A 21,574-nucleotide genomic window follows, 5' to 3' on the forward strand; every position below is an offset into this window, starting at 1 on the left:
GCAGTGAGAAGGAAGCAGGTTTTGTGGGGTGAAGAGAAAGTTCTGCTTAGGGCATTTAGAGGGAGGTGACTTTATCACATAAGAATGGAGATCACTTGGACTCGGGAAGGGGAACATCACACACCGGGGCCTATCATGGGGAGGGGGGAGAAGGGAGGGATTGCATTGGGAGTTATACCTGATGTAAATGACGAGTTGATGGGTGCAGCACACCAACATGGCACAAGTATACATATGTAACAAACCTGCACATTATGCACATGTACCCTACAACTTAAAGTATAATAATAATAAAAAATTTAAAAAAAAAAAAAAAAAAAAAAAGAATGGAGATGCCACCCAGGCAGTTGAAATCACAGCTCTGGAATTCATTGGAGAAATCTAAGCTAGAGGTATAACTTGGTTAGTTATCTGTATATAGGTGTTAATAAAGCTGTGGACATAAGTGCAATGGTCGAGGAAGAGATTATTATGAGAAGAGAATTATGCTTGGACTAGATTCCAAAGAAACCTAATTTTTAAAGGCTGAGAAGAGAGGATCAGCCTACAATGCAGACTGAACACAAACACCCTCCAAAGTAGTAGCGAAGCCACGAGAGGACAGTGCACAGATCGCAAAGACAACAACATTTTTAAGAAGGGAGAAAACAGTCACTATTGACCTTCTGCAAGCTCAAGAAAGATGAAGAAGAAATTTCATTAATTGGTTCTAGAGACATGAAGTCCTCTACTTCACTTGAACTTAGCAGGGTGAAGCTTGAATAGAAAAATAATGAAAGCGTGCAATTTAAAAAAAAAGACAATCTCAGTGTCTTGTCCAACTGATGCATATAAGAGATAGAAAGAAGATAATACTTTGCTTTATTTTTATATTTTTACTGTAACAGAATTTATAATCTAATTTTCTTAAAAAATTATCAAAAAAGAAACCAACAGTTACTGCTAATGTTGAATATCAAAATACTATTATTAACAGCTTCTTAATTAATAAATAACAAATAATTATATGTTTGTTACAATTGGGAATGACATTTGAACATAATAAGTTGTTTTTTTCCCAACCATGTTGTAGTGTTCTTTACACTTTTCAAATGGAAAAATGTATTTCAGTGTTGTATTAGTTATCATGTTACTCATCTTACAATATCAGTAAAGTCAAAAACTTTCATATGTAAACCACTTAATTTCCAGGTAATGTGTATGTATGTGCACCTCTGTCTATGTATGATAGATAGAAAGACAAAAAGAGAGATCTATGCACACTAGTAATATTGAAAGAAATGAGCTAATTTACTTCATTCACTGCACTGTCATAAAGACTTTATTTTTTCCTAGACAAGTGGTATGTCATACAACCTCATCTAATCTCATACACTAGAAAAATAGATCAGCATTGATTAAAATAAAATAAATTCTAACAATTTCTTATTTGTATGTAATCACACATCTTAGTGTCATTTTAGCAGTAAAATTATAAAAACAATGTATATTTAATATTAAAGAACAGTGCTACATATTAACCTACTGGGTCTCTGAAATATATTTTTGATTTAAGGTTTATTTCTATAGCTTATCCAAAGATCAATAACCTTACAGTTAAGATGATGCATTTTAAATAACAGTTAAAATTTATATTATCCTGATAGTTTTATATCCTAGTCAGTTATTGGACAATACTAAACAATTGATACCATGGAAACACACATGATAATCAATAGACTTTTTTTTTTTTTTTTTTTGAGACAGAGTCTCACTCTGTCACCGAGGCTGGAGTACAGTGGCAAGATCTCCGCTCACTGCAACTTCCACGTCCCAGGCTCAAGCGATTCTCCTGCCACAGCCCCCCAAATAGCTGGGATTACAGGTGTATGCCTCCACGTCTGGCTAATTTTTGTATTTTAGTAGAGATGTGGTTTCACCATGTTGGCCAGGCTGGTCTGGAACTCCTGACCTCAGGTGATCTGCCCACCTTGGTCTCCCAAAGTGCTGGGATTACAGGCGTGAGCCACAGCAACCAGCCAGTAACCAAGAGGATTTTAATTTGAAATAAATTATTGGGGAGTATTTCTGACTTCCTCTTGCCTCCCACCCTCATTTATACATCTTGAATAATTCTGTTCCATCACGATCTCTGACATTCTCTTTAAATATATAGATATGTGTGCATTCATTACCTCTTTATGAGATGAGAATAAAATTGCTTATGAAGCCAGAGAAACTCTCAGTATTATTTCTAATCATATATATGAGAATGCCAACGTGACGTTATTGTACAGAGTGCACATTGCTTAACTCCAGGGGTGTCATTTACCTCGTAGCATAATATTAATAGTCCATGTTACTGGTACACTCTAGAATTGTATAGTATACACTATATGAATATATACAACTAAATATCATACTGTGGATGACTAACATAATGAAGATAAAAGAAAAACTTATTTATGTAAAAGGGCAACAGTAATTATAGTGACTTAAATAACCTACTGTTTATGCCAAGTACTATTCAAAATAGTATGGCACATTAATCTATGTAAATCATTTTTTACAATACTAAATCATGTTCAGGTTAGCCCAGTTGTTAGATTTTTGTTCATGTAGCACTGTTGCCTATGTATAACTGAAATAAAATCTAAAAGAACAACTAGTGAGACCACTCTAAGAATGGCTAGCTGTAGATGATTACGAACAAACCAGGGCTGTATTAGTTTTATTTTTTGATCTTTTTCTTCTTCACAAAGAAGATTGAGATAGTAATAAAATTGTGAAACAAGATAACTGTTATGGATATTATCATAGACACCTCCCCGTGCAAGTCTAGAGAATGGATATGAGCTATTTAGGATATCTCGGTTTTTATCTAAGAAAATATAATATGCCAATATCTATAGGCTTTGAGTAAACAACCCAAAATTTTAATGGGTTTTATTTTTAAAGAGCATCCTCAATGGAACATGTCTAGTTCTTGTTAGAAGATATTATGATTCCTGCCATTTTATATTTTGTTCTGTCCTTTTTAGAATTCTATTAAAATCTGAGAGATTGTGACAACTGACTGGTTAAGAATCTTTAATCCTACTGTCATCCTGCCACCATTAAAATCATGCCTGTATCACATACCAGCTGAGTTACCTTAAGCAAATTATTTAACCTCCCTGTACCTCTACATATTCATCTGTTAAGTTTAGATGATTATATTCCCCACCTTCTACAGTTAATATGGAAATTATCACATATGTATGTGATGTACTCAGAGAAGTTCCTGACACTTATTACAGGCTTGTTAAATGGTATATATAGTATTATCATTGAAGATTAGTTGAATCTAGAATAGTGCTATGCACACACAGGGTACTGTCAATAGCTGTGTATGTAGGAGAAATCAGTGGTTCATTAATTCTTTTTGACTCACTGCTTCTTACAATCATTCTCTAATTCACATTTCTGTATGTCCATACTCTTATGCCTATTTATAAAAGTAGATTATTCAACGAGAATGTCCATAATCGCACTATTCATAACTAATCATTTATGATTGATTTGTACCATGCTTTATAAATTTCTTGATATTTTATAGTTTTATGCATATATATGTGTGTGTCTGTTCTCTGACTTAGAGATGCTATCTCATAAAAATAAAAGAGAACATAGGTGTTCAACAATGTTGAGTTATAAGTAATTAAAAACCTAATGTTAAAAAAATTGCTCAATATCATATTACTATTCTATCGAGTCTTACTTCCTCCAGAGCTAACTGATAAGTACATTACATTCATCCATGATTAGATTCAATTACTCAAATGCCTTCTATCTCTTTATTATGATTCTGGCTTTATTTAAACTGAAATGTCAATGTTTCCTAGGTATTTTTTACCATTTTTGCAGATATAGGGATAATCAATTTTACTAATGGTCCTCCAGAATTTTTAGACATTTCTCCAATAAGCATCTATATCAACTAAAATAGCATTAAATAAAGTGCAAACTTACCTTGTCATATCTATGCAATTCTGTATTCTCTAAAGGATGATTTTTCATATTACTCAACAATTCTGACTGAGCAATTGAAATTCAGACTATGATAAATGTTTTACACTGAAGGCTCATTTCATTATACAGTAGTCAGTTGAGATGGGGTTTCCGAAGAAGGTATTTTTAGGAAGTGCAGAGTACAGGAAAAAGCTGAATACATTATACAATTTAAATATTTATTGAAGCTTTTCTACTAAGACAACATTTTGGTAATATTCACAGAAATAGCAATATGGGAGGAAATTAGGGGTAAATAGATGGTAGAGACTGTGGAAACCAAGACACCTGATGCTAAAAGTGGGATCCTCATTCATAAAGTCATTAAATTGGAGATTGAAAGGAACAGGCCTCTTTATGGAAATATTATTTTCCTTAGAATTTCATCATTTTTTCTAGATGTGTCTTCTCTGATTTTTTTATTAGTGCTTTTATTTTCTTTACTGAATTCCCCATCTCCTCTTCACACTCTATTATCTTTCTAGCTGGTCTCATCCACTCCATGAGTTGCACATTTAAATCCCTAATAATGACTTAATTTCTAGGCACAATACCCACGCTCTACATAAAAATACAAAACAAAACAAACACCTTAGCATCCACACCCCTCATCCTTCCCATTGTTCCAATTTCCCTTCCAATCTCCTTGCAAACGGCACCATTATCACCCAGTTGTGCATTTCATGGAGCACACAGCATGCAATACAACACTAGTTCCTATTGATTCTATCTCATATACAAATCTTGAATAGATCCACTTCTTTCATCTCCACCGTCACAATTCTAGTCCAAATCACCTTCTTCTGCACCTTGGAAGAGCTACCATAATTGCTTCAGATTGATAGTCCTTCATCTACCCTTAGCACTTTCCAAACTCTTTTACACAAAACAGAGTGATAGTCTTAAAAAATATAAATATGTTTACATTGGTGTTCTACCTGAAACCCATAAGGCTGTCCATTGATCTTACTATAAAGAGAAAAATATCCCAGCACTTTGGGAGGCCGAGACGGGTGGATCACGAGGTCAGGAGATCGAGACCATCCTGGCTAACACGGTGAAACCCCGGGAACATCACACACAGGGGCCTATCATGGGGAGGGGGGAGGGGGGAGGGATTGCATTGGGAGTTATACCTGATGTAAATGATGAGTTGATGGGTGCAGCACACCAACATGGCACAAGTATACATATGTAACAAACCTGCACGTTATGCACATGTACCCTACAACTTAAAGTATAATAATAATAAATAAATTTTAAAAAAAAATTACAAAAAAAAAACTAGACTGGCGATGTGGCGGGCGCCTGTAGTCCCAGCTACTCGGGAGGCTGAGGCAGGAGAATGGCGGAAACCCGGGAGGCGGAGCTTGCAGTGAGCTGAGATCCTGCCACTGCACTCCAGCCTGGGCGACAGAGCGAGACTCCGTCTCAAAAAAAAAAAAAAAAAAAAAGAGAAAAATAATTTCTATAACCTTCAAGGCTCTGAATGATTGGACCATTGGACCCCAGTCTGACATTCAGATGCAAGCTTGTTCCACACTTTTCTGCACTCACTATACTCTAGTAAAGCTGTTCTTTTAGATCTTTATCCATATCATTTTCCACATTCAGAAACATTGCTCCCTCTGTCAGGAATATTTTTGCTCCCTCTTTTCTTTTGTACAACTATACTCTAACCTCATTCTTCTTTGCCTTGCTTTGAATATATGTTTTTTTCTCAGAAATATTTCTCCAATATCAAAGACTGGTCTAACCCTCCCTATTACACATTCTTATTACAATGTGTGTTTTATTGTATAGCCCTTATCCCCAATGCAAGTATTTTGTGTGTGTGTATTTAATAAGCACATCTTCCTTGAAATGCTAGTCTCTCTTTGAGTTCACTTGCTTAGAATACTATCTCCAGAGCATAACACAGTACCTGGCAGAAAATTGGCACTCTATATGTATATTTGTTGCATGGACAAATGAATCAATAAATGGATAACAAATCATCAGCTGTAAGTCCCTTCTTTAAACTGGGGTTGCCCAAAACCACACAATACAAATTTTAGAGTCACTTATTTTGATACTTTTATTTGTGGATTTGAGAGCCAATCCATTTTCAGACATTTAAGGCAAAACACTGCAAAAGCCATAGACTTGAGCAAAGTGAACCTCTGTGATAAAACTTGGTGCTCTCTGACAGCCCATTAGAGGTGGGGTGTGTACACCTAATCCAAAGGAATCCTCTAGCTCTTCAGCAGCTGTTCACATGGCTCATGCCCTGCCCTTCAGCGTCTACTAAATCAGGATTCCCCAGCTGTCTGAGCTTCCCGTAAGCGTTTTTAGTTAACCACCACCAAGCCAACACTGCTTGCGTCTGATTACGCTCTTTAAAGTCTAAATTCCCCTTTTCCTTCCTATTTTGCAATATGTGAGTCATTGGGATTCATCATTTTTGCAGATTATTATTTTTTCACTTACTCAACTAGTTTGTTAATATTTTGTTCACTTAGTCACCAATTTATTTCTAATACATCCTTCTTAAGCACCAACATAAAAAGGAATTACTCAATTTGCCTTTGATGAAAATACTTGGGTCGTTCTGATTTTGTAATTTTTCTTTCTTATTTCTTTAATTTTTCCTTACACAGCTTCCAAGGCTAAAATCCGCACTTGTAATAGTGTACTGATTCCCTTGCCCTTTAAGTCAGCACTTAGCTCAAGCTAAGGTACTATTGCTACTGTAATCTGATAAAGGAAGAGACAAGTTGTGTGCAAATAAAGATGAGTGCCAGGAATGAGAAAAAAGCTACTGATGTTTATGCCCTTTTATAGTCCTGATTCTATGACAGTCTTAGCCAAAAGCAGAGTGGAAGAAGGGAGAACGTTTTAAAACAAAACAAAACAAAAGCCAAGAAGAGGGTAAAAACATTTAAAGGGTAACCATTTTATTTGCCCATAATTGGAAATAATATGGGACACTATAATGGTAATTGTGCTCGGCTAAGGCTGACCTTTTTTAAAAATCAATTTTTTCATGATAGTGAAGAGAAAACATTTAAAAGTTGAAAATAAATTAGCAAAAGACTTCATGATATATATGTGAATTCCTCATTGTTGATATGCCCATGTAGAGTTTTCATATTTATTAAATATAAACTAAAAACATCATGATTCAAGCATCTGATTTTTTGAAGTTTCTTTAAAGTTATCTTAATCCTCTTCAAAACCCATTAAGCTATCTACATTCTCATTTTATTACATGGATAAGCATTGGCTTTAATAATGCATTTTAATGTTCCTCCTCTTCATTGACACAACTACGTTTTTCTACTAAAATAAATAACTAAACTAAAATGAATAATAAGCAAAAATAAAGGCAAAGCTCTTCCTCAGATTCTTTTATTCAAATTGTAACTAGACCTAGATATTATTAACATTATTCACTAGTCTTAGATATATTTTCATATATATATATATGAAAATCTATATATATAGATTTCAAAATTGACATGAGAAAATCAATTCATCAATTTGTTAACATTTTTAATTTATGGACAACTATTTTCTTAAAATTGTATGTAATCAAAATACTGAGTTAAACAGTCTGAAAGAGTCATTTGAGAACAACAACAAACAACAACAGCAACAACATTTTATCAGCATGGCAAGGAAATGACAGCTCCACTTCAATTAAAGGATAATTGTTAATTCTCCCCCACTTCCCATTAGTGAGGAATGGGGCACATAATGACAGAGTGAAAGTGAGGCATTGAGGGAGAAAGCAAAAGATCATAAAGGAAAGCAGGAATAAATTGATTTCTAAACCAAATCCAGACTGCTAAGAACATTGGTTTTCTCAGGGCTATCATTACATATACTATGCAAAGTCACCTTCAGAGGTTGTAGGCCTCCAGAAAATTGCTTTGTGTGTTCCGTTGCCTACTGAAATTCCCAAGTATTTTGAATGAGTGATATCAGATTAAAATAAAGATCGAGCTCAGAGTTGAATAGAAATTATCTCTTACAATGGCAGCCTAAATAGAAGATGTGAGCTATAAAAGAAGGAGTACTGCTCCTTGTGTTTTTAATGGGAATGAGGTAGAGGTTGTATAGTCATGAAATGAGGACTTTTTTTCTTTTTTTTTAAATTTTAAGTTCAGGGCTAAAAGTGCAGGTTTGTTACAGAGATAAACTTGTGTCATGGGGGTTTGTTGTACAGATTATTTCACCACCCAGGTACCAAGTCTAGTACCCATTAGTTGCTTTTCCTGATCCTCTCCCTCCTCCAACCCTCTACCCTCCGAAAGGCCCAGGGTGTGTTGTTTCCCTGTATATGAGGACACTTTTAAGCATGAGCCAGCAGAGCCATTTCCCTTCCTCATCCTCATTTGTCTGCTGCCTATCAGAATTTTGCTTGAGAAAATTTATATACCCTTAAAACACTGGAGCCAAATGTATTTTTTTTTGTCTTTTTTGGGGGGCCATATTCAAGGAAGTAATCATGAATGGGGAAAGAGAAAGGCTATGCCCTGAGTGTTAAAGTATTTCAGAATCTCTAGAGGAGCCATCTGGTTTATGAAGGCACATTGAATGCTATAATATACTGTAATATATGAGGGAAACAAACTTTTTGTACTATAAGTCTCATGAAAAAATAAAATCATTTTAGCTGTTAATCTTGGAACTATATTTAGTATGCAAGTGATTCACAAATAGCAGAGTTACTCTCCCATTCGAAGGGGATATCAGAATCTCTGGAAGACATACTCACTTTTAGGATTAAGTAGAGGGAGCTTGAAATTTTGCAAGGATTTTAGGGACAATTCTATAAGTGACATAAATAGAAAAAACGTCCAAAATTGGTAAAATAATAAATTATCCCATGGTGTTGCCATTTTAACTTTGATATCTGTATTAAAATGAAACTTCGGAACTCCAAACATGTGTCAATATTTTATAGCATGAAACCCCAAGGAAGTCTGACTAATAGATGTTTTAAGTAGGGAAAAGGTGAAGACTACAAAGTATTTATTTGCTTGGTTTGTTTGTTTTTTGAAGATCAGTATACTGCATTGAGCACACTCTACACAGGGAAATACTTCCATGAAATTCTGCTATGAAACCCGGTTGCATTTAATAAAAGGTTTATTTCCCATATTGCAGCTCATGACCTTCCCAACAAAATATTCCAATATGAACCAACTGCCTTGATAACAGAACACAAACCTCCTAGGACTATAGCAGGACTTTGTGAGAAAGAAAACCATTACCTCTCTCTGAATCCAATCAAAACCTGAATGTACTGTATAAAAATAAACCAAGGTCATCATTATTCCTTGTCATTGTGATTTGGCGTGCCTTCAAATTACATACCCTGTATATTTCAAATAACTGCACCGCCTCCATTAACTGAGTTTGACATCACTTTAATCAATGTATCTTTTCAGAATGAAAGGCAGAAATGTCAAATTCCTACCATTATAAATTCTTTTAACTCTCTAATCTGCATTAAATAAAAGGTTGTCTTTGAGAAATAATAAATGCTCTAAAGAAATATAACTAGCATCAATTTTATTTTAAAATGTAACTGGGAAAAGATTAAATCTCAACACTTCTCTTCATACAGAGGTGATTTCCCAAGAAACTATTAAAGACTTACTTACATGAGGGGCCCCTCCCAAGGCTGTATCTAATTTTGTATGTTTTTCTTAAAATAGCACCCCCAATTGTATAACCTCAGGCCCCATAAATCCTTTCTTCCAGGTTTGTTCTGTGTTGTGAGACAGGGAACGTACATTAGTCTCATTTGTCAATTCCTTAAAAACTGATGTGTGTTTAAAATAGAAAATTTAGAAAAATGAACAGAAAATTATCTTTAAAGGTTAATTTCTAATTAGACCCTCTTAGGAAACTTAATACCCTGTGATTTGAATGCATATCAATGTGCATATATATAAACATATATACGCATACCAAAATATTGTATTTCTCATATGTGTGATGAAATAAAGAATAAATTGATGAAAGAGTATGATAAATCATTTTTAATAAGTTAGGAAAATATTACAATAGAAAGTGGAAGGAGAAGGAAAGTTTGGGAAATCAGTTTGTTTTACTCTTGAGATAAAATTTTGATGAAAGATAATAAAATAGAATTTTGAAAAACACCTGATGTTTCCAAGGCAATGATTTTAATCTCTTTTATTAAACTACACAAGTGGTTAAAAACTTGACAATTTGTTTCATATATAGCAAATGACGTGGAGTACAGGGATTTCAAATGAATGCTATAGGAATAAAGAGGAAGCTGTATTAATATCTCTGCCCAAATGATGAATTTGCAATTCAGTACTGTCTAGCTAGAAGTGTCAACCAACACCTATTTCCCCTTAAATAATGTAATTATGCATAAAACACTTTGTAGTCTTTTTTAAAGTTTAGAATAACATCTATATGACATACTCTGTTGTATTTTTCATAATGTTATGCCATGTAAGATACACCAAAACTTTGTATTAACAGTATATCATCAATTTAGATCAGCGATCTCTTTTTCATAGTTAAGATGTCTTTAAAAGATTCTGCAAATGAAATTCTAAAAGATGATTTTGTTAGACCTCAAGATGACTTACATCATTTAAATATATTCAAATGAAATATCTATTTGCCATACACTATTTGAATAATTCTTTACAATGCATTATTTGAGTAATTCTAAAAGTAAACAATACAATGTGTTTGACAATACAGTGATCTCTTTTACAGAGTAACTATTCTGTTTAAAAAACAAAATGTACTTTTGTAAGTTTTTCAAACTAAGGCGAATTTACAAACCAGATTCAAATGTCAGACATCCAAATAGTAGTATATTGTCAAGCAACAAAATTTAATGTATAATATAGCCCTGAGTATATCTCCATTTTCCTTAACAAACTCATTGTCATGTTGCATAGGCATTACTTGATGATTTTTTAAATGCAGTGTGAAAAAATCCTACAGGACATGTCCCAAAAAGATTACCTTCCTTCACATTCGAAGAACTGAAAGTTTTTCAACTATCTACGACAAAGCAGAGGATAGGTTTACCTTGCTTCATTCCAGCAGAATTGCATATATTCTTTCAAAATTGCTCTATATACTGGTATATGTGGTTAATTATATAGAATATATATATATATAAAATCACTAGTGATTTTGATAGTATTTATATTACATATATCAAAGAAATAAAAATGATAAATAAAAATATGTGTATATGTGTATATTGCAAACAACAGATATATACCATGCATATTTTTGTAATGATAGTAAATATAATAGTTTTTCAATCTAAAAGCAATAATGATACTCACCAAAAGAAATTTATGAAGCAAGCAAACAATGTAACTAAATGTTGTATTATAAAATCTGGTAGCTTTTAATGTGACTCAATACATGGACAATGTTAACTTATTTCCACAAATTTTTCACAGTGGTAAAACGTCTGCCTTTTTTTTTTTTTTTTTTTTTTAGTAGTTGTGGAGCATTACTTATTTGGAGAGACTTATTTTTTCATTCTTAATTATAGGCATCGCTCTCATATCTATTTTAGAATAACTATATTCCACAAGTCAAAGATAGGTGGGGAAGAGATAAACTCCCATCTTTTTGGGACACACAGTCCTTATCATATATTATTTTTACTGTTGCGCCACAGTCCATTTTTAAATCCTTCAATAGTCATCATGACTTTCTTAAAAATAAACAAAATAGTTGCATTTCTATATGGAAGACAAACTAAAAAATTGAACTGAAAAGCTAGCTCATGATAGACTTGAAACATCTACTAAATATAATTTACTACTAAACATAATTAGGAGTTCCTCAAGTTTGTATGTTGTTTTCCCAAGAGATCATCTGATCATTTGATAGCATAGATCACATCATTATTTGAAATAATCATCATGGTATGCTATAGAAAAGAGCATTTGAAATAGTAAATGTGAGAAAGCAACATTACAATTAAATCTTTATCAATACTTTTCACATCCTTCAATTTTCCATCCCAACTCATTTTATTCTTTATTTTCTCCATATGTCAGAGAAACTTCTCCTAACTTTTAGGCCTCCATGTAGTTCCTATACAGTAGTTAGTTCAATTGAGAATATATGTCAGGTCAGTAACCTTTATGTAACTGTTACTAAATACAGAAGTATCAACTAGTCAAAATAATAACTGAGATATACAAACTATCTCACAGCAATCAAAATAATCTGTTATAATCAAATGACATTCTGCATATTCTATTACTGCAGTGGCTTATTAATCAAGAAATCATGTGTTTAATTCTTCTGCAAAGAAAAACTTATAAACTCAATTTCTATTGAAAAGTTTTCCCAATGAAAAATATATATTCCTGAATAAATACATATATATATGCAGTATATATAACATTTATGCTTCTTTGCAAACTACTGTGATAATTTAAAATCAATCTACCTAATTAGTGAGTTTGTCACAAACTAAACATTATGCCACAGTAAAATACATTTTTAGTTACTTTGTACTTACAACAGTCCTCTACTTCTTCCCACCAAAGCATTTTGAAAAGTGTATATCAAGGCAGCGATTAAAAAAACCTGGTAAAGGTTCTTCAAACTTTATTGCTCCAGTAGGCTTAAAAACAATGAGAAACCAACAAACTTCAGCAGCTTTAAAAAAATAACACTTCAGTTTTTCCTATTCATTTTTCTCTGAAGGTAATTGCCTCTAAGATCTGAGTCCCGTAGGGGGAAAGTGAGTGATCCCAACACTGAGTGAGTCAACACAGTAACTGATGCCAGGATTCTGTAGAGGCCCCTGGATATTTCAAATTCCAGGACCTGCGCACAAGCAAGTGACCCGCCTTCTCTCTCAAGTTGGTTTCCCATAATAGGACTGTCCATGGTCACTACATATAAGGTTGTGCTTCCAGCATGGCAAGCTCTGTGAATTCAAATAATGCTCAACTGTGTTCTGATTAATATCCAAACCAGAATAGCACAGTGGACATAGTACTAGCTTTTAAAGCCTTCCAAACACAAAAACTATTCAGTACAAAACCATAACAATATTTTCTGTAACTTTCATGTGAATTTATAACAGAGCAGAAAATCCCGATTTAAAATTGACTTTTAAATGCCTTTTTTATCCTCTCAACAACACCAAAAATTTCACTCTACCAAATAAAAAGAAATGCCCAGAATAATCTATGCATTTGTTATGTATCCACTGCCTACCAAAGTTATTTTTTCCCCTTGAGATTTTTGATTGCAAAAGTCATGTATTGATGATGCCAACAGTCTGAATAAGAGAAGCAGCAGCAGAACACAGCAGCTGAATTCTGAAGGCAGAATGTGTGTGTAGGTCTCATGGGACATGTTTTCCTGCTAAAATAAAGAATATTCTTATAATGGAGCAAAGACATTTTTCTCAAATCCTAAATTTCAGTTGTGAATTATGATAAAACTTCTTTACTAACAAATTATTCTTTCTTCCATTTCTCTGCTGCCAATTCTTAAAACACCATTTTCTTAGACATTGAGTTAATGATCATTTAATGGTTCGGAATGCAGGCTCTTTTTTTTCTGTATTAAGTGAATGCAGTTGTATTATGTCATTCAGCATGTAAATCATTCTTTGCCAATAGAAGTCTTCTTCATCTTGTTCCTTATTACTTTTATGCAACAGGCGAGCCCCAAATTGATAGAAAACATTGGTAGCATTTTTTAAAGAAAGATATTCTTTTTATAGTTATAATAATCCCTACTAAAATTTTTGTTTGAGTGTTTTTATTGTACCATTTGTTAAAGTGACAGACTCATTTTTCTATGTCAAACATTCAACTGCTTGCGACTGAAATGAGTAATAGACAAAAATAAAAAAAAATTATAGAGTCAGACTGTGATGTTTACCTTAATAGTTAATTATACATTTTGCGTTTTAGAATATTATTGTCATAACATGGCTATTTTCCCCAGCAAAATGTGTATGAGATAAAACATAAGGCTTAATTTTAATTGAAAACATTCTTTTCCCTAGGTCACCTCCTTTCCTCTGTGTGGTTGTCTAAATATGCATATAAGCAAAATTTTCATAAAACAACATGAAAAAAATGAAAACAATTGTTGTGGGGCTGATTTGGCTCTAAGTCTACATGTTAGCATCAGTGTCCCTCTATGCTATGAGGTACAATACTGCCCAGAGTATAAGTCCCCTTTATATCTTGTACTGTGAGTTTTCTACAAACATAAACCCTTGTTTAGGCCAAGGCATGAATACAATTTGCAGTCCCAAGCCAACATCAATATCACATGGGAACTTTCGAGAAATGCAAGTTGACACGAGACCTCAAAAGTCAGAAATTCTGGGGTTAGGACACAGAACTCTGTGTTTTACCGGTGATTCTAATGCATGGTCAACTTTGAGAAACCCTAAAGTGTATGTTTCTAAAAACAACTGTGATTCTAAATGTAACAAAGATATGTCCTGGGTAATATCTAAAGCACCAAATCCTAATAGATCTGAATGCCCTCAGATACATTTAATTGCCATTCAGCCTTAGTTGATAATCAGAATTTATTTGGCACCTGTAATGATTTCTGCATTGTGTGGAATGCATATACTTCCCTTAAGATTTTATAATCCAGGTGGAAATATATGCTACAATAACTGGAAAAGCGAAAGGCATGTAAAATAAAATTTAGACCAAACATAATGAATTCCAGTTCAGACTGTGTCACCACAGTACTTTCTTATGTCCCGTAATCACTTATCTTTCTCCTTTAGTCCTCAGAATAACTATATCTCGTAGGTCTTATTAGACCCATAATAAAAGAACTTGCTCAAATTTCCATTTTTAATAACTGTCACAGAATTTTTAAAAATTTATTTTAACTTGTTATTTTCAAATACTCATAGACTCACAGGAATTTGCAGAGATAGTATACAGAGATCCCATGTACCCTTCACCCAGTTTCTTCCAAAGATTAACTACAATAACTACAATTCAACATCCTACAATAACTACAATTCAATATCAAAACCAGGAAACTGACATTGATATGTATATACATATTTCTATTTCATCACAGATTTGTGTAACCTCAACTTCAACAAATAAACACCTGTTTCATCACCACAGAGATATGCCTCATGCTACTCCTTTATAGTCACACCAGTCACCCTCCCTAAACGTCCCTAAAGCCTGGCACCAATCAATTTGTTCTCCATCACTATAATTTTGTCATTTTAAGAATATTAGATAAATGCAATGATTCGAAATGTAACCTTTTGAGATTGGGTTTTGGCATTATGTACTTGAGATCCATTTAAGTTGTCATTGAGAGCTTATTTCCTTTTATTGCTGAGTAGTAGTTCATGGCATGGATGTTCTATGGTTACTTTAACTATTCACATACTGTGGGATATTTTCATTGTTTCCAGGGTTTGGCCACTACAAAAAAGCTGCAAAACAATCATGTAGTTTTTAATTTTTCATTTCTCTAGATTAATGCCTAAGAGTGTGGTTATAATTTACCATATAAATTTTAGAATAAGGTTATCTACAAATAGATGTACAGATCTATCTATAGAATATCTTTCAGGTAGAATTTTGATAGGAATTGTATTAAAATTATGAATCAATTTTGGAAGAATTGATGTTTTTACCATATTGATTCCTTGAATTCATTAACATAGTATGTATGTCCAATATTTAGGTTATCTTTAATTTATTTCATCATATTCAGCTTTTTTACACAGTGCTTTGTATCGTGATTAGATATATTCATATTTCTAATTTAATGGCACTACTGTCTGTTATGCATGTGATTGCACAAAGAAAGGAAAACAGCAGAGTTTCCAAAACTAGTTCTTTTCCTGTTTTGCTTTTTAAGAAACTTTCTTTTTTTTTTAATTTTTTTATTATTATTACACTTTAAGTTCTAGGGTACATGTGCATAACGTGCAGGTTTGTTACATATGTATACTTGTGCCATGTTGGTGTGCTGCACCCATCAACTCGTCAGCACCCATCAACTCGTCATTTACATCAGGTATAACTCCCAATGCAATCCCTCCAGGGGGACATCACACACCGGGGCCTATCATGGGGAGGGAAACTTTCATTTTTTTAAGAGATGGAGTGCCACTGCACTTCAGCCTTGATTAAGAGCAAGATCCTGTCTCAAAGAAAAAAGTGTCTGTTCATAAACTTTGTCCATTTTTAATGAATGTATTTGTTTTTTGTTTGTAGATGTAAGTTTCTTATAGATTCTGGAAACTGGGCCTTTGTCAGATGCATATTTTGTAAATATTTTCTCCCATCTTTGTCTATTTACTTTGTTGATAGTTTCTTTTGCTTTGCAGAAGCTCTTTGGCTTAGTCAAGTCCCACTTGTCAATTTTTGTTTTTGTTGCAATGGCTTTTGGGGACTTAGTCATAAATTCTTTGCCAAGACCAATGTAAAAAAGGGTACTTCCCAGGTTTTCTTCTAGGATTTTTTTTACAGTATGAGGTCTTACATTTAAACCTTTAATCCATCGTCAGTTGATTTTTGGATATAATGAAAAGTAGTGGTCCAGTTTCAATCTTCTGCACATGGCCAGTCAGTTTTTCCAGTACCATTTGTTGAATAGGAAGTCCTTTCCCCATTGCGTACTTTTGTTGACTTTGTCAACAAAACAGTTATAAGTGTGTGGCTTTATTTCTGGGTTCTCCATTCTGTTCCATTGGTCTATGGTCTGTTTTTGTACCAGTACCATGCTGTTTTGGTTACTGTAGGCTTATAGTATAGTTTGAAGTCAGGTAGTAGGATGCCTCTTGCTTCACTATTTTAGCTTAAGATTGCTTTGGTTGTATGGGCTCTTTTGGCTCCATACAAATTTGGAATATTTTTTTCTAATGAAAATGAAAAATGAAAAATGACGTTGGTAGTTTGATAAGATTAGCATTGAATCTGTAAATTGCTTTGGGCAGTATGGCCATTTTAACAATATTTATTCTTCCAATCCAAGAACATGAAATGTTTTTGCATTTATTTGTGTTGTCTCTGATTTCTTTCAGCAGTGTTTTGTAGTTCTTGTATAGTTCTTTCACCTCCTTGGTTAGCTGCACGGTCATAAAAAAGAATGCAATCATGTCCTTTGCAGCAAGATGAATGCAGCTGGAGGCCATTATCCTAAGCAAATTAACACAGGAACAGAAAACAAAATATTGTGTGTTCTCACTTATAAATGGGAGCAAAACATTGAATACACAGTGGACATAAGGATGGGAACAATCGATACTGGGGACTACTAGAGGGGGAACGGATGGAAGGGAGTGTGGGCTGAAAAACTACCTATTGGGTACAATGCTCACTACCTGGGTGACTGGATCATCAGTACCCCAAACTTCCACATCACACAATATGCCCTTGTAACAAACTCCTGAACATGTACCTCACTTCAAAATGAAAGTTGAAATTACATTTTAAAAATTTTAATAACATTACAATTGTTTACAGATGAATTAATTAGACATACATTTTTCCAAAATGTAAAGCATAATTTTTATTACATTGAACTCATACACATTTTTTAAATTACTTTTTTTGCCTACACTTAGATGATCCACGTTGTAAAATAAAGACTGGCCCATGATTATATTCCAACATTAACCAGTCATCCTCGTGTTATTAAATAGATGGCGTATTAATTAGAAAGAACTGAATATGGTAAACCTAAAAGTGAACACAGAGTTAATTCTTAAATAATTGGAAACCTAAAGACATTATTTTATATTACTTTGGAAGTGCAAGGCTATTTTCCCAACTTGTTTGATTATTTAATATAATTCCAAGCATTATGATTAATGTAGCTTCACAGGACAAATAATTTAAAAAGAAACAGGCCTATTAGGTAATATACTTGTATAAAAATTCACAAATTTATTGATTAGGGAAAAATTCTGGATCATTTCTACTTCCTTTTTCCACAGTGATCCACATTGGTTGAAATGTTACCCATACTATAAGGCATATATTTCTTAGGTGTTTTTAAAAAATCTCTTTAGTTAAGTCCAATGGGAAAACATGTTAGTTTATGGGATAGTTTATAGGCACTAGGACCAGAAAAAATAAGACAAATAGAATTCAAGCAATTTGGAGGATGTCCAAATAGACAAAAATGTTTTACTGATGTTTTGATAGGAATTGCATTCAAACTATAGATTAATTTTGGAGGAATCGATATATTTACTATGTTATATCCTCCAATTCCATTAATACAGTATATATCTCTGTTTATTTAAGTCTTTGAATTATTTCCTTAGCTTTTTAGTTTGTAGTATATAGATCTTGTAAGTGTTTCATTAGATTCATAAGTATTTCATTGTTTTGGAGTGACTGACTGCAAGATATTATGTGAAAAATTTTGGGTTTCAGTAGTTCACTGCTTGTATACAAAAATACAATTAACTTTTAATAATTATTTTACTGTGATAAGAAGATTTAATATGAGATCTATCCAATGAATAGATTTTTACATTATAATGCTGTATTGTTACATATAGACACAATGTTGTACAGCAGATCTCTAGAACTTATTCATCTTATATAAATGAAACTTCATATTCATTGATTAGCAATTGACTTTTATAAGTTGATCTTGTAGCCTAACACCTTAACAAACTCATCATTTCTAAGAGTAACTTTGTAGAATACCTGGGATTTTACATAGATAATCACAACAACTGCAAATAGAGACAGTATGACTTTTCCTTCCTGATTTGTATGCTTTTATCTACTTTTCTTGCATTTTTGCACAGGCTAAAACTTCCAATACTATGAATAATAGTAGGGCTAAAAGCAACCATCTTTGCCTTAATCCTAATATTAGGAAGAAAGGTATAAATTCTTTCATCGTTATTACAGTGTTAGCTATAAGATTTTTGTAGTTATTATTTTCCAAGTTAAGGACATTCTCCTCCATTGTTAGTTTTCTGAGAGCTTTTATCATAAATGGGGTATTGAATTTTGTCAAACATTTTTTCCCCTCCATCAGTTGATATGATCAAGTGATCATTCTTCTTTAGCTTCTTAATATAATGTGTAAAAATTTGTTAAGGACTTTTTGTCTCTATATCCATGAGTTTTATTGGTCTGTAATTTGTTGACTTTTCTGCTGTGCTTACCTGATTTTATTGTCAAAATACTTATTCTTCATAAAGTACATTTGGAAGTGTTGCCTCCTCTTCTTTTTCTGGAAGTTGACAGTTCTTTCCTTTCATCACTTGAAAAATGTCATACTTCTTCCTTCTGGCTTTCATGGTTTCACATAAAAAATCCTCTGTCATTTGAACTTTTTTGCCTATAAAGTGTCTTTTCTCTTTCACTGTTTTTAAGACTTTTTTTTTTTAATATAACTAGTTTTCAGACATTTGACTATGATGCGTCTAAGCATGAGTTTCCTTGGGTTTATCCTGCTTACTCAGCTCCTTCAATCTGTAGGGTTTTGTATTTTAAATTTTGTAAAACTTTGGTATTTTTTGATCGTTATGTGCTTGAGTACTTGTTCAGCAATACCCTCCCTTTTTGAAACTCTGATGGCATAAACCATAGATCTTTTATTATAATCCCACAGGATACTGAGAATATTTTTATTTTAAAAATCACTTTATTTTTCTTCTTATTAAGACTGTGTAATTTCTATTGTCCTATCTTTCTGCACACAGATTTCCCCTGTCTCCTCACCTCCATTCTACTGTTGACACCATTTATTGAACATTTTTGTTTGATTATGATATTTTTAGCTCTAAAATACCATGTTGTTCTATGCCTTCTATTTCTTTCTGACTTTTCCCATTTTTTTATTTGTCGCAAAATGTTTTAAATAGCTTACTCAACAATTTTCAGGATGGCTACTTTAATATCCTTGCGAGATAATTCCACCATCTTTGTCATGTCAGTATAAGTGACTACTATCTTTTTTCATTACAGTTGAGATTTTCTTTTTTGGCATTTGTGATATTACATTATCAGACTCTGGATCTTATTTAAATCTATTTTAGCTAGTCCCCTTCTGACTATTCTGGTGGAAGATAGAGGTAGAAATGTGCTGCCTTATTGTCAGGTGGGAATGAAGGTCCGGGTTCCCCACTCCACCTATGGTTGATACTTTAGAGATTTGTGTGTGTGTGTGTGTGTGTGTGTGTGTGTAAATAAATTTTACTTGACACCATCTTAATTCCCGTTAGAATTAGTAAATGAATATCTGGAACCTTGTGAGTTCATTTTTAAACGTTCAGATTTTTTTTCCACTGGACAAAAAAAAAAGAGCTACAACTCATAAAAGTGAGAATAGATCTTAACTCACATTTCCATAAACAATGAAGCCCATGACATTTGCATAATGATTTGATTTCAGGACTTGGTACTACATATCAGTACTATCTACAGAGTCAAGATCAAATATAAGCAAAACTCAAAACTAATTTGCCTGTGTTGTGAAAATAATGACTCCTTACTTTGCGGATTGATTCCCAACCATTTTATGAGGTAAATGTATAGGGATTAATGAAGATTTTAAAAGATTTCTGCATGTAAGAAAGGTATTATGAGTACAAAGAAAGTAAATGCATTGATGCTAGTGAGCTGAGAATCAGTAACATGTTTTAATAGTTGTATCTCTTATTCTGTATTAGTGAAGATCCTGGTAGGAAATATAGGTGGCAGATTCAAAAGCATTTAACAGATAATAATTCAGTGGAAGAACTATGGATAAACATATAGGAAGGCTGATGAGAACAAATAAGGGATGATGAGTCACCTAGGAAGCAGCAAGAGAGGCAATTTGTTTCTACCTCCAGGCCTAATATGTCAAGGTGAAGGAATAATGTTAGAATAACAATAGAAAAGGACAGACACTACCAGGACCTTAGTGAGCCATATGTGAAGTGGAACACAAATATCCAAACCTTTTTTTTCCTTTCCCTCTGATCTCCAGCTGGTGTTACATAATTTCCTGAAAGTTAGTGCACAAGAGGCGTTGGTGATACAAATGAAGAAACAAGCTTTCCAGGGCAAAAAACAGGGCAGAGAATTGCAAAATGGGTGTGGTAGTAAGGAGCAGAGCCACTGCCACTAACACAACAGAAGAATTTTTAGCAAGCAGGCTCACCCCTACCATTTCAGTCGTGGAAGGATACTCAGTACTAGTGTGATACCTTGTAGAAAATATGATCAAGCATGAATAGATCCTATGCAATGTAGCCCTTGCCTTCATTTTCAACCCTACATTACATCTCTGAACTTCCTTGAGTTATGTTATGTGCTTTCCTACTATTATATCTCAGATTATTTCAAAAATTCATCATACATGTTTTCTGAGCACGTAGCTTTACTCCCTTTTTGCGTGTGTGATAAATAAATTGGGTATATGTTTGAGGTGTTTCTTACCTGATAGAAGGCAAGCTCCATCAAAACAGTTGTGTCTTCCTTTTTAGTTACTTCATCACTATTGCTTGTCATTTTGTTGTGTGAATAAAATTATATCT

At 33.3% G+C, this 21,574-nt stretch overlaps 1 protein-coding gene across 12 annotated transcripts in view; it reads right to left on the minus strand.

Annotated features, from left to right (window-relative positions):
* The window catches only part of DMD (dystrophin), a 2,269,491-nt gene that overhangs the window by 2,127,725 nt on the left and 120,192 nt on the right, over positions 1-21,574 (minus strand). For 5 of the 12 annotated variants that reach the window (XM_050777148.1, XM_050777146.1, XM_050777149.1 and 2 more), the window contains exon 1: positions 12,572-12,869. The exons of 2 other annotated variants lie outside the window; for them this stretch is intronic. In XM_050777148.1, coding sequence (XP_050633105.1) covers positions 12,572-12,602 — 31 coding nt within the window. In that variant the 5' untranslated portion in view covers positions 12,603-12,869. Of the gene's footprint in view, positions 1-12,571; positions 12,870-21,574 lie in introns of those variants that run through there. 5 more of the 12 variants (XM_050777147.1, XM_050777142.1, XM_050777145.1 and 2 more) reach the window with 1 other exon arrangement.

This window comes from Macaca thibetana, chromosome X, assembly GCF_024542745.1.
Source record: "Macaca thibetana thibetana isolate TM-01 chromosome X, ASM2454274v1, whole genome shotgun sequence".
Lineage (NCBI taxonomy): Eukaryota > Metazoa > Chordata > Mammalia > Primates > Cercopithecidae > Macaca > Macaca thibetana.